General features: G+C 36.7%; 2 protein-coding genes across 9 annotated transcripts in view; one reads left to right on the forward strand and one right to left on the reverse strand.

Annotated features, from left to right (window-relative positions):
* The window catches only part of BLNK (B cell linker), a 113,921-nt gene extending 107,209 nt beyond the window's left edge, over window positions 1-6,712 (forward strand). For all 5 annotated transcript variants that reach the window (XM_057530892.1, XM_057530890.1, XM_007187448.3 and 2 more), the window contains 2 exons: window positions 1,345-1,500; window positions 5,853-6,712. In XM_057530892.1, the coding sequence (XP_057386875.1) occupies window positions 1,345-1,500; window positions 5,853-5,972 (276 nt within the window). In that variant the 3' untranslated portion in view covers window positions 5,973-6,712. The remainder of the gene's footprint in view (window positions 1-1,344; window positions 1,501-5,852) is intronic.
* Window positions 1-19,031, reverse strand: part of ZNF518A (zinc finger protein 518A) — a 68,748-nt gene that overhangs the window by 23,807 nt on the left and 25,910 nt on the right. For all 4 annotated transcript variants that reach the window (XR_003623857.2, XR_009005655.1, XR_009005653.1 and 1 more), the window contains exon 6: window positions 8,405-8,492. The gene's annotated coding sequence lies outside the window, so the exon portion shown is untranslated. The remainder of the gene's footprint in view (window positions 1-8,404; window positions 8,493-19,031) is intronic.

A 19,031-nucleotide genomic window follows, 5' to 3' on the forward strand; every position in this document is an offset into this window, starting at 1 on the left:
ATAGTTTTACCAGATTATGTCTCTGAGTAGATTTCCAGGTCAATGTTTTCAGGTAGATGGAAACCCTTTCAATATGTAGACTTAAGTTTTCTCTTATTTCCAAAACATTTTCTTAAATTACAGACTTAAAGAGTAGTTCTGTTTCATTATTTTGTTTTTTTTCAAGGACTCACATTACATGTATTTTAGACCTTTCTTTGGGGGGGGTCTTCCTTTCAATCCAACCACTCTGACGTTATTGTACTTTTTTTTTTTTAACCTCTCTCTCTCTCTCTTTTTTTTCTTTCTTTCTTGGTTGTTTCCATGCCTTCCTTCAGTCATTTATTAAATCTTCATTTAAGGCTATTGTCCCTTGGGCATCTTGTAATTTCTTCTTCATTTCTGATACAGGTTTGTCTTTCTTTTCAACTTCTTTCCCAGGGTTTATTTGTTTTTGTTTTTAAAATTTATTTATTTATTTATTTATTTTTGGCTGCATTGGGTCTTTGTTGCTGCACGTGGGCTTTCTCTAGTTGCAGCGAGTGGGGGCTACTCTTTGTTGTGGTGCGCGGGCTTCTCATTGCAGTGGCTTCTCTTGTTGTGGAGCACAGGCCCTAGGTGCGTGGGCTTCAGTAGTTGTGGGCTCAGTAGTTGTGGCGCATGGGCTTAGTTGCTCCGTGGCATGTGGGATCTTCCTGGACCAGGGCTTGAACCCATGTCCCCTGCATTAGCAGGCAGATTCTTAACCACTGCGCTACCAGGTAAGCGCTCTTTCCCAGGTTTGATAAACTCTTATTGCATTCCTTCTTCCTGTTTTTGTCTACTTTTGTTCATAATTTTTGAATTTATGATTGTAGAATATTTTACAAGATATTTAATTAAATTTGGAATGTTGTGTTACAATTTTTTTTCTGCTTCAACATAAATTTTTGGAGAGAGAATTTTTATCAGCTGAAATGCTTTGATTCCCAATATCTGCTTTCTTCTTATAGCACTTTTGAATGGAATTTTTTTGATATATTTTTGTATTCATAGGCAACTTGTGAACATGGTTCCTAGTTCAAGAGTGCCCTTTAGGTTTGATCTTAATGTGTCCCTTCACACATTTCCAAAGCCTATAAACATAAGATCTTATTTAGTGCCTCAAAAAGCTAGCATTTACCTCTTTCAGAATTTTCTATAAGTATATATTTTACTGAAGTATTTTCTTGCAAAATAATAAAACAAGCTCTAATTGGTAATAAAAATCATATACCTATAATAATTAACTTTTGAATATAATATAGGTATTTTTCATAAACTGATTTTTAACCTATGGAAACACAAGTAACACTAATCATAATTATTCTTTCTTTTAATAAACAGGATGGATCATTTCTTATTCGGAAAAGCTCTGGCCATGATTCCAAACAGCCATATACACTAGTTGTATTTTTTAATAAGCGAGTATATAATATCCCTGTGCGATTTATTGAAGCAACAAAACAGTATGCTTTGGGCAGAAAGAAAACTGGTGAAGAGGTCAGTAATTTCTCTTCTAATCCAACTCTATAACTATGTTTTGAGCACAATGCCATCATACTGTATTAGGTGCCAGAGATGAGGAGAAAGGATACAAGAGTACCTGGTCTAAGGCTTGCACATTGTCATAGAGTATGAGATAAAATACTATGTTTGGGCAGTATATCCTATGAGAGAACAGAAAGGAGGAAAGACTGGTATGATGTAAAAGCTATATCTTTTATCCTGTTGCTTACTGAAGTCAGTCTGACTCGGCATTTTGTTTGTTTTGTTTTTTAGATTCCACATATAAATGAAATCATATGGTATTTGTCTTTCTCTGTCTGACTTACTTCACTTAGTGTAATACCCTCTAGGTCCACCCATATTGTCACAAATGGCACAATTTCATTCTTTTGTATGGCTGAGTAATATTCCATTGTATATATATATCACATCATCTTTACCTATTCATCGTTTGATGGACACTTAGTTTGCTTCCATATCTTGGCTACTGTAAATAATGCTTGTATGAACATCAGGGTGTATGTATCTTTTTGAATTAGTGTTTTCATTTTCTTTGGATATGTACCCAGGAGAGGAATTGGTGGATCATATGGCAGTTCTATTTTTAATTTTTTGAGGAATCTCCATACTGTTTTCCATAGTTGTCGTACCAATGTACATTCCCACCAATAGTGCACGTGGGTTCCCTTTTCTTCACATCCTCACAAGCATGTTGTTTCTTTTTTTTTGATAATAGCCATTCTCACAGGTGTGATGTGATATCTCATTGTGGTTCTGATTTTCATTTTCCTGATGATTAGTGATGTTGAGCATCATTTCATGTGCCTGTTGGCCATCTGCATGTCTTCTTCAGAAAAATGTCTACTCAGGTCCTCTGCCCATTTTTTAATTAGATTGCTTATTTGTTTGTTTGATACTGAGTTACATGAGTTCTTTATATATTTTGGATATTATCCCCTTATCAGACACATTATTTGCAAATATCTTCTCTCATTCAGTAGGTTGCCTTTTTCTTTTGTTGATGGTTTCCTTTGTTATGCAAAAGCTTTTTAGTTTGGTGTAGTGCCATTTGTTTATTTTTGCTTTTGTCACCCTTGCTTGAGGAGACATGTCCAAAAAAATATTGCTAAGACCAATGTCAAAGAGCATACTGCTTATGTTTTCTTCTGGGATTTTTATGGTTTCAGGTCTTACATTTAAATCTTTAATTCATTTTGAGTCTATTTTTTTGTATATAGTATAATAAAATGGTCTAAAATTTTCTGTTCATCAAAGGTCACAATCAACAGAGTAAAAAGGCAACCTATGAAATGGGAGAAAATATTTGCAAATTATGTCCCTGATAAGAGGTTAATATCCAGAATATATAAAGAACTCTTATAACTTTGTAGTATAGTTTAATGTAGTCCTATTTGTCTATTTTTTGTTTTGTTGCCTGTGCTTTTGGTGTAACATCCAAGAAATCATTGTCAAATGCAGTCTCATGAAGCTTTCTCCCTATGTTTTCTTCGAGGAGTTTTATAGTTTGGAGTTTTATTTTGCTTTTAATAAAGTCTCAGATAGTTAGAAAATGCAAAACTCTGAAAACACGAAACACTGATCAAGACCAAACGGGTTTTAAAATATAGATTGCATTATCATTTCACACCAGTTAAACTTTAACAGAACTGTCTGCTTCTCCCTACTCACAAAAACCTTCATTCTCACTGAAACCTTTATATGACAAATTTTTTAAACTATATGCTCCTCAACAGTAATCAGTGGTAGGATATGGTGGTGATCCTAGTAGGACAGAGTGACTTTGGATGGATGGTTACATTCTAAAGCCTCCCCAGGGACTTCCCTGGTGGCGCAGTGGTTAAGAATCCACCTGCCAATGCAGGGGACATGGGTTTCAGCCCTGGTCCGGGAAGATCCCACATGCCTCAGAGCAGCTAAGCCTGTGCACCACAACTACTGAGCCTGTGCTCTAGAGCCCACGAGCCACAACTACTAAAGCCCGTGCACCTAGAGGCCGTGCTCCGCAACAAGAGAAGCCACCTCAATGAGAAGCCAGCGCACTGCAACAAAGAGTAGCCCCCGCTCGCTGCAACTAGAGAAAGCCCATGCGCAGCAACGAAAGATCCAATGCAGCCAAATAAATAAATAAATAATAAAAAATTAAAAAAAAAAGCCTCCCCAGGGGTCCAGTACTTCTATAAGAGGCTTAAGGGTGGGTGAGGGAGCTGTCCTTTTTAGTGGTACTGAAATTCACTCAGATAAATTTTGAGCTCTCAGAGGGGCTCTGGACTTCCTTGTCCTGCTAGGAAACTCTGATAAACAGTGGTTCTTCTTGGCTTAAAGAATCTTCATCCCTACCTCGGAATGAATAGAACAGAGCTTCACCCCACTCCCCAATTATCCAGTCTATGGATACCAAAATAAATACATATTATTATAATATCATCTGGAAGTACTGACAGAGTCCTTTAAAACACTTACTTAAATTATCTATAATAAAAAGATAATTTCTCCCATATACTGAACATCTGAATTGAAAAATGAAAACTTTGGTTACATGATGTCAACCATGTGGAGATGTTGAAAAGTCTGTTTGTCTGTATTTGTGTTTGGGTATTCATGGGTAGAAAAAGTAACTAGTTGATTAACTGTTTAACTTTTTTTGCAAATGTTTTGACATTATGTGGATACATATTGAGTATTTTATCGCTCTGAGATCTGTTTGCTTTATTTTATTGACCATGGGATTTTGAGTTATCAAACAATTGTTTTTCTGTCCATGTATGAATATCTCAAATACACTGAATTAGTGTAGACCAAAAAAAAAGTGTTAAGGGGAAACTGCAACTAAGTTATGCTCAATCCTTCATTCAGTCAAATCACAAATATGCCTCAAGTCCAGTCCCACTTCAAACATTTCAACTCAGCTCAACCCCCTACTTCAAACATTTTAATCCCCAAACTCTGCAACAAAGCAATCCTCAGAAATATTCAGAAGAGTATAAGGACAGAATGAGATGCTTATTTGTGTAAGCAAAGCAACTCTCTCCTATATTTACTGGGTTCAACACACACTTTTTCACTTGGAATTCACTTCAGAGAGGTTGTACTATTTCATTTCCTGGTGTGTTAGTCCATAAATTTAAATTCCAACTGCATTTAGTTTAACAATATGCTGTGCCAAACAAACAGAATGAATGTCTTTATGAGTATCATAAAAAAAAATTCATTGGCAAGTACAGGAGGGCTGAATGATTGAAGAGAAAGTAAGAAATAAGGACTAAAGGTACTTGAAAGTCTCTGTCTCTCTTCCTTGACCTAATATTCAGAAGCCAATTATCTAAAAGACAACTGGTGTTTCATTTGAAAAATGACTAGTATTCTGAATACTTTGCTTATTTAATATATAATATTTGGAAGCTATCCAAATAATTAATAAAGGCTTTTAAACATTTTTTATTCCAGATGTTTATCTTTATGTGAAAAACTAAGAGAAAATGAAGTCAATTGGTTATAATTGCTAAATTATATGGCAGTGTTGCAAAACAATTACCACTTTAAGAAAATGACTATAAATGCATTTATCTGATGATCGTGAGCTTGTAGCACTTTTGTATAATCAATGCATTTCATTTCTTGGTCTGTGTTATACTTATTTTATCTTTCATTTAAAACATTGATCATTTTTCAGAAAAAAATTGTGATAGCCTAAAACTAAAGCCAATAGACAATAGGAATTAATATACGGAAAAATACGTATGTATAGTAAGAGCCTAGCGTGAAATGTCATTATTAACTAGGCACTAATTTAGCTCTAAACTTACTGGGAGCTAAAGCAAAAATGGGTATATGAGGGTTTATAAAGGTTTCCTTATTTATTCAAAAAAAAGAACACAAAAACAAACATGAATTAACCTGGGAAATAACTCTCTTCACATTAAATTCTAACGTTAATTTACTACATCAGTCCTTGTATCTAAGACATGCAACATAACAGATAATCTATGTTTTATAAAAATGTAGAGAAATTCAATGTATGACAGTTTTACACTTGGCACTAAATAAAAAACAAAATATTAAAATATTACATCATAACTCAATAAAGTAATTTTCTCTAAGAAGTTATACTAATTGAGGATGTCAGTTGTGTTTTCAGTCTTATTGAATGGCCAGCGTCTGCCACCTCAAAGGTTACAGCCATTGTTAAATTGGACTTTTTTGGGTAGAATGTCATCTGGGACCTAGTAACTCTGACTAACTTGAAAGAGTTGGAGAAGATGGGAGGAGTGGAGCTCATTGTTAATATAAATGCCAATTTATAATTCATCTATGTTTTCTTGTTCTAGTACTTTGGAAGTGTTGCTGAAATCATCAAGAATCATCAACACAGTCCCCTGGTTCTTATTGACAGTCAGAATAACACAAAAGATTCCACAAGACTGAAATATGCAGTTAATGTTTCATAAATTAAAAAAAATTTTTAAAGGAAGTCAACATCATTGCTTCAGACATTTTACCTACTTCTACTTTTGAGGAAAAAGTCCCAAAACTTCATATTTTGGATTATGAATCGTCCAGTAATAAAATAGAAGATGAGGAAGCTGTTGAGGTGGTCGTCGATTTCCTTATAAGAAGCTCACATGGACATGTTCTGTTGCCTGACTTGATGAACTGTTAATATCTGGTGAGGCTGAGAATATGCTACTAATATTCTCCAAATAAATGTCTTTATTTTAAAAAACAGGTGTAAAGTATTTTCAGTCATGTAAGAAAATAACACTCTACTTCCAAAATAAGAAAATTATACTCTTGGATAAAACAAAGCTGCTGAAAATTTAGACCACCACAATGGTCCTAGTGCCCCAGTGTAACTAGGACGTCTACTGTCAGTGCTTGACAATTGCGTTGGTTAAAATTTTAATGTGTAGAAAATAAAATATAGATAGTATATGATATTTATAAATACAGATAAGGGGGATGTAATGGTTCCTTTTTGTGAGCTCCCAACCATGGGAGATGTATACAGATATGAACTTTCTTATCCATGATTATGTTGTTAGCTTTGCTTATTAAATATAATTATACCCTCTTTGATCTGCATGTCTATTAAATGGACCCTAAATTTGATATGAGGTTCAGAGTGGGATGAGAGCAAAACTAGATTAAAAGCCTAGGGAAACAGCCCACAGAACAGGGGCAGAAAAGCAGACATTGATGAACACTCAGGAATAAAAGAGATACCATTGTGAGCAGCCATATCCAAGGTCTTAGGTTGTCCCAGCAATGTATTACACTTTGTCATATCAAAGCTTTTTATTCTACTGTGTACTTTAGACAGCACTGAAATGATAAAGCAGCTAATTAAGATAAATCTAATAATTAAATGAGGAATGCACTTGATCACTGAGTAAGACAGCAGTCTGAAAGGATTTTGAAATTCTAGAAGGTTATGAACTCACAAACTCACTTATAAAAATAACTGTATTCTTAAATGTCATAATACCCCCCTTTCACTTTTATATTTATTTGTTTACTCACCATTTCCAGTGCTCTTAATTCCTTTGTATAGATCTAATATCCACCTGGTATCATTTTCCTTCCACATGAAGAATTTCTCTTAACATTTAAGATAGAGCAATTTTACTGGTGATGACATATCTTAGACTTCTCTTTTGTGAAATTTTCTTTGTTTTATCTTCATTTTTGAAGGGTAATTTTGCTAGAGAAAGAGTTCTAGGATGACTTCAGTACCTTAAGGATATCATTCCACTCTTCTGGCTTGCAGCGTTTCTGATGACAAGTCTGCAGTAATTCTTATCTTTGATTCTCAGTACATAATGTGTGCTTTTTTTCTCCGGCTGCAATAAAATTTTTCTCTTTATCACCTGTGATGATGAAAATGTGATTATAGTGTGTCTTGGTATGGTTTTCTTTGTGCTTTTCCTGCTTGAGCTTCATGTTGCTTCTTGGATCTTTGTATTTATAGTTTTCATCAAATTTAGGGAAAAAGTTTTAATTATTATTTTTTCTTCAAATGTTTTTCCTGTTATCCTTCTTCTCCTCCCCTTCAGGGACTCCAGTTACATGAATGTCACACTGCTTGATATTGCCCCATCGTGTGACAGCAATGGAGGTGCACTGTTTGGATCTCCCATCAGGAAAAAATCTGGCATGCCTTGGGTTTTGAGCCAAGCCTATGCTCTTCCTAAGCAGCCCTCAGTCTGGCCAATTCTGCCCAACATGGAATTCCTCTAACTAATGGATAGTCTTTAACCTAAAGTATCCATTGAGTTGGCTAACTTTGTCAGTGATGCATGGAAGTCTGAGGCTTTCTACACCCAATCCTGCTTCCACTCACCAACCTTTTCTTTCACCAGCATCAGATCTGCATTATGGTATGAAAGCTTTTCTTACTCAATCTTGCTCCATCCCCCAGGCATTACTGTCCAATAAACCTCTTGTACTCCAAATTCCATCTCAGCATCTTCTCCCCAGAAGACCCAAATGACAGATTTAGTACCAGGAGTAGTTTCAAGAAAGTAGGCATTCTGTCTGAATTTAAAAAAAAAAATCCCACAAGGACTCAGAGGCAAAGAATATACAAATCAATTTTCACTGCAAAGTAAAGGAGTTGTTACAGTGGAGGATTACTGGACTGAATGTCAATATTATGACATAGTATGAGTGTGTTTCATGTTTGGTAATTGCAATCGTTGCTTTTGTTGTGGTCATCCATGTACAATGCTTGGTGTCAGTCTATTTATCTCTTGTAAAAATAAAATACAGTGTGTGTGTGTGAAAAAAAATTTAAAAAAATAAAAATTTAAAAAATTTTAAAAATTAAAAAAAAAAAAAGAAAGTAGGCATTAAGATGGCATTTTTGAACCAGATTACTCACCACCCAGTTGACAATAAGGACTCCATCCTTGGGGTATTTGAGGCATGAACCATCCCTGGTACAAAGTGGTGACCCAATTGCTAATCTCCTGCAGTGGGAGAGAAGAAAAAGCTGAAGACCAAACTCAGGATTTAATACAGTTGCTGAACTGCAAAAATAATTTTTTTTTTTTTTTTTTTTGGTCGCACTGCGTGGCTTGTGGGATCTTAGTTCCCTGACCAGGGATCAAACCCGGGCCCACAGCAGTGAAAGCACTGAGTCCTAACCACTGGACCTCCAGGGAATTCCCTGCAAAGATAATTTAATGCTAAACCAAGACAGGTCTGTCATACCAAGGTCAGAGTCCTAGTTCAAAAAACCTGAGACCCTGACAGATGGGATGAGAACATCTGGTGATGAATGGTGGTAAAACCATCGTTAATGGGGAATGCCACCAATTATTTGGCTTCCCAGACTCCTCTGAACCCTCAGAGTCTGCAGAGTTAACCCCTCTCATTAAGAAATAGCATTCTGGGCTTCCCTGATGGTGCAGTGGTTGAGAATCTGCCTGCCAATGCAGGGGACACAGGTTCGAGCCCTGGTCTGGGAGGATCCCACATGCCGCGGAGCAACTGGGCCCGTGAGCCACAACTACTGAGCCTGCGCGTCTGGAGCCTGTGCTCCGCAACAAGAGAGGCTGCGATAGTGAGAGGCCCGCGCACCGCAATGAAGAGTGGCCCCCACTCGCCGCAAGTAGAGAAAGCTCTCGCACAGAGACGAAGACCCAACACAGCCATAAATAAATAAGTAAATAAATAAATTAAAAAAAAAAAAAAGAAAAAAGAAATAGCATTCTGCCTGCGTGGGAAGACACTGCAGAGGCCTCTCCCCTGCAAGGCAACAGAAATACCCCTCAGGATATGCCCCTACCTTCTGTCCTGGCTGCTAGGCCAATAACCAAAGTTAAGTTGCAGCTTAAATCAGCTATAAATGTGCTAGGCCTGCTGAGGGAGGAAAAGAATACATCCTGAAAGAGACTGAAGAACTAGGCACCATGTACTGGCAGGAGCTGAGGGAGTACCATGGAACTAGATTTTGAGAATACTTGAGCAAAGAAGCCAGAATATAAGATTGGATAAGGAATAATTTATTAACTTAAGGGCGCTTCTCAGGATACATAATTTAATACTCTGGCAATGACCCTAGGAGATGATGCAAACTCATTGGGTGGCTCCTGGAAGACTAGGAAAAGTGATGACCTTCACTGATTGAGGGTGAAATGCCTGAATTGCTATGGCAGATAGTGGAGGAGAGAATTAAAAGGCTCAGGGAAGTGAGCGTGCTGGAGTGGATATATTATGTGAGTGCAGAAGACCCACCAGCGAATTATGTCCCAAAGGACAAGTGTGATCACCAAGGCCATTAGAAATGCACTGGTAAGAAGGGAGCAAATATCACTAAGAAGTTCACTGGTAGCCCTGTTCTGCTGGCCAGGGCTAATGGTAGCTAGGGCTAATAGTCTAAACCCTGGGACATTGATAGCAGCACTTACATATCAGAAGCCAGGGGGGTCTCAATTATCCTAACAAGATTAGGATACCAATCAAGGGGGCTCACAGAGTTGTGGATAAGGCTAACAGAATATGGCATCAATTGAGGCAGAGTATGGGCCAATAAGGGTGTTGCTTTATATATATACATATATATCCCTTCCTGCTTCCACTGTGTTTTTTCCCTATTAGTGGATTAGGGAAGCCCAGTGACAATCACTCTCCTCTGAGTTTCTCAGCCACCTAGCAGGTCACTTTTTGCAGACCAGTTCTGGGCTGTGGCGTCTTCCACTGAGCTTTTCTGCAGGACCCCCAGGCCAGGTTCTGCTAACTGGCTTTATCCCACCAGTTCTCACCAATGAATTTCTCTCAGCCACCCAGTAGGCTCTAGCTTGGCCACACCCTCTATGAGTTTGTCTGCCACTCGGTGGGGAAACTTCCTGTGGACCAGCTCAAGGCTGCCAGCACCTTCCAGTGAGTTTCTTTAACTCTTAGCAGGAGTAGACCAGCTCTAGCTGACCAGCACCCTCCAATGAGTTTCACAGCCACTGAATTGACTATTCCCACAAACTGGCTCAGTCAGGTCTGCACCTTCTAGAAAATTTCTTCACTATCAGCAGCCTGAATGTCCCTGTGGCAGCTACAACCTCTTCAACAAGGCCTGAATCTCAGACTAGGGGTTGGTGAGCCCTATTCTAAGTGCTTAGTTTCTTCCTTGCTTATTCTCACTTGTCATTTCTGCATTCCTTAATATCCAATTTTCCCCTTCTAATAGTTAACCAACTTTTACTAGTTGATAATTTTAATGGTATTATTGAGATATAATTAACATACTATAAAATTCACCCACTTAAGACTATACAGTTCAGTGGGTTTGACTATATTCAGAGTTGGGCAACCATTACCACAATCTGCTTAGAATCTTTTCACATCAAAAAGAAACTCCATACCTATAAGCAGACACTCTCCACTCTCCCCCAGTTCCCATCCTAGTCAACCACTGATCTAGTTTGTCTCTATAGACTTGCATATTTGACATTTCATATGAATGGGATCATACAATATGTGGTCCTTTGTGACTGCCTTCTTTCACTTAGCCTACTGTTTTCAATGTTCATCTATGTTATAGTATCAGTACTCCATTTCTTTTCATTGCTGAATAATATATTATATAGATATACCATATTTTGTTTATTCATTCATCAATTGATGGACATTTGAATTGTTTCCACTTTTTGGCTATTATGGATAATACTACTATAAACAATTTTGTACAAGTTTTCGAGTGGATGTATGTTCTTCATTTCTTTTGGGTATATATCTAAAAGTGGAATTTCTGTGTCATATGGCAAATATACTTAACAGTTTGAGGAACACCCAACTGTTTTCCAAAGTGACTACACCATTTTACATCCTGACTAACAATGTATGAGTTTCTGTTTCTCTACATACTCATCAACCGTTGTTATTGTCTTTTTCACTGTAACCACCCTAAAGGGTGTGAAGTAATATCTCATTGTGCTTTGGATTTGTATTTCCCTAATGACTAAAAATGTTAACCATCTTTTCATGTTGTTATTAGCTATTTGTATATCTTCTTTGCAGAAACGTCTATTCAAATCCTTTGACAATTTTTCTTTTTTGGGGGGTTGCTGCACGGCTTGTGGGATCTTAGTTCTCCAACCAGAGATCGAACCCGGGCCCTCCGCAGTGAAAGTGCAGAGTCCTAACCACTGGACTGCCAGGGAATTCCCTCCTTTGACCATTTTTTAATTGAGTTGTTTGTCTTTTTATTATTGAGTTGTAATCATTTATGTGTATTCTGGGTACAATTCCCACATTAGATATATGATTTGAAAGTGTTTTCTCCCATTTTGTGGATTGTCTTGAGTTCTTTGAAACACAAATGTTTTCAGTTTAATGAATTTCAACTTATCTGTTTCTAATATTTTAATCATTTTATCTCTAACATGTAGGTCTTTGATCCATTTTGAGTTATCTTTTATACATGGTATGAGGGAGTATCTAAATACATTCTTTTGCATGTGGATATCCAGCTGTCCTAGCAGTATATGTTAAAAGACGATTCTTTCCATGTTGAATTGTCTTGACATTCTGGTCAAAAATCAATTGATCATTAATGTTTGGGTTTATTTCTGGACTCTCAATTCTATTCCATCAATCTATATGTCTATTCTTACATCAGTACTACACTGTCTTGATTACAGTAGCTTTGTGGTAAGTTTTGAAATGGGGAAGTGTGAGTTTTCCAATGTTATTCTTTTCAAAATTGCTTTGGCTGGTACTTCCCTGGTGGTGCAGTGGTTAAGAATCTGCCTGCCAATGCAGGGGACAAGGGTTTGAGCCCTGGTCTGGGAAGATCCCACATGCCACAGAGCAACTAAGCCCACGTGCCACAACTACTGAAGCCCACGTGCCTAGAGCCTGTGCTCCACAACAAAGAGAAGCCACTGCAATGAGAAGACCTCACACTGCAATGAAGAGTAGCCCCTGCTTGCCGCAACTAGAGAAAGCCTGCGCACAGCAACAAAGACCCACACAGCCAAAAATAAGTAAATTAATTAATTTAAAAAATTGTTTTGGCTATTCTGTATCTTGTGTTTCTATATGAATTTTAGAATCAGCTTGTCAATTTCTGGCAAAAAGGCAGCTGGAATTTTGACAGGGCTTGTATCAAATCTGTGAATCAATTTGAGTAGTACTGCCATCTTAACAATAAATGCACAAACATGTCATGTTTCTACATTTAGGTCTTCTTTAATTTCTTTCAACAATTATTTGTAGTTTCAGTGTAAAAGTCTTGCATTTCTTCTGTCAAATTTATTCCTAAGCATTTTATTCACTTAGATGCCAAGTGGAATTTTTTTTCTTAATTACACTTTGATTGCTCACTGCTGAAGTATAGAAATAGAATTGATTTTTCTATTGATCTTGTATTCTGCACCTTTGCTGATCTCTTTTATTAGTTATAAGAGGTTTTTTAATGGATTCCTTAGGATTTTCCACACATAAGATCATGTCATCTAAAAATAGAGATATTTTAATTCTTCCTTTCCCATTTGGATGCCTAACTGCCACCAGTACAATGTTTAACAGATGCAGTGAGAGTGGACATCCTTTCTTGTTCTTGATCTTAAAGAGAAAGTTGTCAGTCTTTCACCCTTAAGTTTGATGTCAGCAGAGTCCTATAAATAAAAAAACCTCATTCCTGGTATCAGAGGGAAACAGAACAGACTTCATTCATAGAGAATTGTAATTATTTGTTTTGACTACTCTGGTGACTTCCTGGAAGACTGGCTTTTGCCTGACATGAAGCTGGCAGAGAGCTACAGCTGCTACCTAGGGGCCATGTTGAAAACATTGACAGGTAGATGTTTTAGTCGCTGCTATCTGATCCAATAGATAAAATTTGAGGCGATTTGGTTAGGGTTCTCCCTAACCAAAAAGCTAGGGAAGAAAGTAATAGGGCTTTGTAAAGCTTTAACATACTCCTGGGAATCTAGAAGGTCACACGCATGCCCACGACTGTGTGTACACTAAGGAAAGACCTGAGAATGCCATAAGCTCTCCTATCTGGCTGACCTGGAGGCTCTGCTGAAGTGAGAAGTGAAGGCTAAGGCAGAGCTTTAAACTGCCTGGCTAAGTGCTGCAGGGTCACCACAAAAACACACACAGTGTCCCTTGGCAAACACTGAGAGACTTTTTCATTCCAAGTATATAAGGAATTCTCTGTCCAATCATTAGCTGACCCTTAAGCTAACATTACAGAGACTTTATTGGTGACACATAACAAAGAATAAAGACTTTACAAACTTAGTTCAGAAAAGTTACTAGACAAACAAACAAATACAACAAGCAAAAATGACAACAAACCCTGGAGGGTGTGTGTGGGGAGGTGGAGAACCTGATTTTCAGAGTTGCCACATTATAATATTTTAAATGTCCTGTTTACAACAAAAAAATTGCAAGGCATGTGAAGAAAGAGGAAAGTATTGCCCAGACACACAGAAAAGCAATCAATAAAAATCCTGAAAAAGCCCAGGCACTGGATTTTCTAAACAAAGATTTTAATTTAGCTATTTTAAATATGTTTAAAGAGCTGAAAGAAACCATGTTTAAAGAATGAAAAAAAAAGTAAGAGAATGACGTCTCAACCAAATAGAGAATATAAATAGACAGAATTTATGAAAAGAATTTTTAATTCTAGAACTTTCAATTATAGAGTTGAAAAGTAAAATAACTGAAATGAAAAATTCACTAGAGGGGCTCAGCAACAGATTTGAACAGGCAGAAGAAGGAATCCATGAACTTAAAGATAAGTCAATTGATATTGCCCATGTTGAGAAACAGAAAGACAAAAAATGAAGAGAAATGGACAGAGCCTGAGAGATCTGTGGGACACTATCAAGCATAACAGCATACTAAAAAGTGAGTCTCAGAAGGAGAGAAGAAAAAGCATCAGAAAGAATATCTGAAGAAATAAAAACTTCCCAAATTTGATGAAAAACATTAGTCTATCAACCCACAAAGCTTCAAGAACTTCAAGTAGGATAAACTTAAAATGTGCACACAAGGCATATCATAATCAAGCTATTGAAAGACAGAGAATCTTGAAAGCAGCAAGAGAGAAGTGACTCATCACATACAAAAGGTTCTCAGTAAGATTAACAGCTGATTTCTCATCGGAAACCATGGAAGCCAGATGGCAGTGAGATGACATAGTCAAAGTTCTGCATAGAAAAAACTGCCAACCAAGAATTCTATATTCAGCAAAACCAACCTTCAAAACGGAAAGAAAAATTAACACATTTTCAGATAAACATTGCTAGCAGAACTGTTCTACAAAAAAAGTCCTTCAGGTTTAAAGGACACTACATAGTAATGCAATTCCACACAAAGAAATACACAATTGATAAATGTAAATACAAACACCAGCATAGGTAAATATAAAAGACAAAAAATACATACATTTTACTTGTAACTTTTCCTCCCTCTAATTTAAAAGAAAAATGCATAAAGCAATAATTATAGATCTACATTGATGGGCACACAATTTATAAAGCTATATAATCTGTGACAATAACAGCACGGGGGGTGGAGAGATGAAGCTATACAGAGCAAAGTTTTTATTAATGAAATTAAATTGGTATTAATCCAAACTAGGTGAAATAGATCAGCTTTACAATGTCTTTTTCTAATAAAAACTCGATATATCTTTTGTCTCTTATTTTTTCATTTGCGATTTTGGTGATGACACCAAAGAAGAAGTCTAAGAAGGCTTTGACTAAACAACGGTCATAAATATTTACTTCTATATTTTCTACTACAAGATTTAGTTTTTTCTTATATTTAGGTTTATACTCCATTTTGAATTAATTTTTGTGTATGTGGTGTGAGGAAGACTGTTTTTCTTAATTTTTTTTTTTCTGTCTGTACTTCATATTTCACAATTTCTATCTATCCTCAGGTTTGCTGATTCTTCTGCCAGTTCAAATCTACTGTTGAGCCTCTCCAGTAAAATTTTCACCTTGGTTATTGTACTTTTCAACTCAAGAATTTTCATTTCGTTCTTTTTTTGTAATTTCTATCTTAATATTTTCCATTTGATGAGACATTGTCAGTATACTTTAATTCTTTAAATCTGGTTTCCTTTAGGTCTTTGAACCTATTTATAATAGCTGCTTAACATTTATCCTACATCTGGTACCCCTCAAAGGAAGTTTCTATTGCCTTTTTCCCTCATATGTCGCACTTTGCTGTTTCTCTGAATGTCTAATTTTATGTTGAAAGCTGGACATTTTAGGTAACATATTGTAGGCTCTCTGCATACTCCTCGCCCACTCTGGACTTGTTTTTAGTAATTTGGCTAAACTAATTCACCAAGTCTTTTTCCCCTCACAGTATGCAGCCTCTGTTGTCACTGCTCAACTTGTTTCCCCCTCATTTTTATCTTTAAGCCTGACTTCCTAGGGGTTGCTTTCAAGTCAACACCACCTAGCAACCAGCCAGATTGATGAGAGGTTGTGCTTAAGCCCCCTCAATCAGTAAGAGATTTACACCCTTTACCATTGGATCTGTGACTTGGAGGCTGCTTTCACTGTTTAGGGAGTTTACAAGACTTGCCCTACATTCAGCAAGCGTTGCTCCTATGTGGTTGCAGCCTTGAGCAATGCACACATTCTTTCTGATTACAAGGGATGTCTGCAGTTTTATCCAGACTTTCTCTCTCTCTCTCTCTCTCTCTCCCTCCTTACCTCTCTCATCTTTAAGCTTCTCAATGATATCTAGTGGTATCACCAGCAACTGTTGGCCTTCAGTATCTGCTAGATGATTGCTCTATTGTTTTCAACAATACTATAGGGTATAAATTGCTCCAGTCTGATCCAGATAAAGTCAGGCCCCTTGTAACAGACAGCATGATTACCAAATCTTTGAAGCTCACTCCAACCCTCCCCTGAACAGGACCCCTGTGCCTCTGTGCTATGGAGCAGCTTGCGGGGTGGGGGAATGTTGGGAAACTGGGTCTACATTGAATGCTCCCTGAATACTCCCTGTGGAACAGCTGTGTTGGTGGCTGGGGAGGGCATAGGAGGAGACTAGAATGTGCCAAGGTTCACCAGCTGCTGAATGTACATACAATAGCTCTTCTGCCCCAAGAAAGCTGGGAGCGATGTATGCTGCCACATGACTGCCAATCCAACCAGAGCAGGTTAAGTCTCTTATAACAGAGCTGTGAGGGAAAGGGGGACTGCATAGTTCTATAGCTGCCCTGTCCTGATTTTTATACTGCATGAATTAGGAGTGGGGCAATGGGCACCACTATCCAGCTGCCACCACCTTATTCAATACAAGCCTTCTGTGGGGCACAGGCATGGAAAATGAGATCTTCCAAACAGCAGTATATTTAATCTTACACCCAGAAACACTGTATTTCTCCCAGTTAGGTTCTGTGGTTTTTCTTTTGGAAGCTTCACACAATTTTTACTTTGTGGCTCTTATTATAAATGGGTCTTCTTTTATTGCCTCCCAAATGATTACTCTTAAGTGTTCAGAAAACTATTTCTCAACGTACTCTCTTGGATTTTCAAAATATTGAAATAAAGTCATTTGCAAACAGTATTTTGGTCTCTCTCCAAGTTTTCATTTTGCTTTCTTACAATAACAACAGCAATAACTTATGAAATAATTGATGACAGTAGGCACCTATGTTTCACTACTTAATCGAAAGAGGCAATTTGAGTTGCAACCTGAATATAACCTTCACTTTTGGTTGAAGGATTCTAAAGTATTAAGGAAGAATTCTTCTTTTAACATATTAAAAATGTCTCTACTAGGAATTAGTATTTTTTAGTAAGTACATTCTTGGCATTGACTAAAATCATGATTTTCAAAATTGATGTACATTAACATTCCTCCTACATTACTCAAGTTTACACTATGATAATTTATGATATTCACTTTTTAAAGAAAAAAGACTCTTAAACTTGGGGCATTTATTAACAGAAGCCATTTTAGACAGAGAAATAGTCAAAAAATAATTCAAAGAAGATTATCAAACACCTCTTCCAAGATACTGGCTACTTCTTAATTGTCTAGTTATTAAAGGAAGCATACTTAAAGCAATGAACATCCAAATCAACCAAGCTGATCCTATTTCAGCTCTCCATTATAGGGAAATTCTTTTTCAAATACTGCACTCTTAACTAACATCCCCCAGCAAGTTTTACCAGGTGAAATCCCCAAGGCACTCTGCTGAAAACAAAGATCGTAACAAATTGCTGTGACAAGGAACAGAGACAACACCTCAACACAAATGGGACATATCCTAAGTAAGCAGATGTCAATGGTGAAAAGGAATCACTTACTAAAAAGAAAAAGTCTGAATTGAGTCGCATGGAATTAATACAACATTCTGTTTTCAGCTAACCTCCCTTTCCCCCCATCCTAAAGAATTCCTATTACTTTTTCTCACCAGTGATTTCAAGTCACACTAGAAGAACTAGTATCTATTTCTCATCTAACCTGGACATAAATTCTCACAGCAATTAATCTCATTTTTAATCCCTCCATAACTTGCATTACCCTTGGCACACAAAAGACCTATCTACTTCATCCACTAATTATTTTCATTACCTTTACATTCACTTCACTTTTAAACAAATACATCTACCTTGGTTAACTGTATATACATACATTTTAGTTTTTATACCTTGTAACTTTTATATAGCTGGTGTATATCACAAAAAAAAAACTATATCAAACTTCTGTTTTGAATAAAAATCTCAATCTAAGAACCGATCTTTGAGAGAAAGCAAGGGTTGGTAAACCATTTGATGGGCCAAATTTGGCCCACTGACAGGTTTTTTTTAACGAAGTTTTATTAAAATACAGGCAAATTCATTCATGCGTTGTCTATGGCTGCTTCTGCATTATGACAAAGTAGTTAACGACAGAGACTAATGGCCTACAAAGCCTAAGTTATTTGTCTGACCCTTTACTGAAATACCTGACTCCTTAATGAAAACAAAAATTTTTATAACAAACTATTAGAATTCAATCTGTGCTGAATGCTTGGTATTGAAATTATATTTCAATTATATTTCAAACTCTGAAAGTTGAACTATTATTTTAAGTGAATGACAAATAGTGAGGCCCATTTCAATGCAGAAGGACAAATAGGAAAAAATGAAAATCTCCTGACCCAGAAGTTGGATTGCAAAAATAACACTAACTCTTCCAGTTGTAATAAGAACTTCAAACTAATGAACATCATATTTTGGAAAGCCATCTTTAGCTAACTTTCAGCCAGAAGGAAAGAAAGGATAGAGGGTTTTATTTTCAGATTTTCTGCTCTGGCAATAAAGAGGCTCCAAGCAGGCTTTCCTCCTTCAGAATAACCTAGTTTAAAAAAAAAAAACAACTCATAAAAGGTATCAACTAGAGTATCTGGGGCATGAAGCTTTTTAAAATAGCTTTTAAAACCTTAAGGCAAAAAGTATGTATCTTGACATTAGATTTTTTTTTACTGGTGTGGCTCTTCTGAAATATATTTTTATAGTGCTGCAAACATTGGCAAG

Source organism: Balaenoptera acutorostrata, chromosome 16 (assembly GCF_949987535.1).
Source record: "Balaenoptera acutorostrata chromosome 16, mBalAcu1.1, whole genome shotgun sequence".
Taxonomy (NCBI): Eukaryota; Metazoa; Chordata; class Mammalia; order Artiodactyla; family Balaenopteridae; genus Balaenoptera; species Balaenoptera acutorostrata.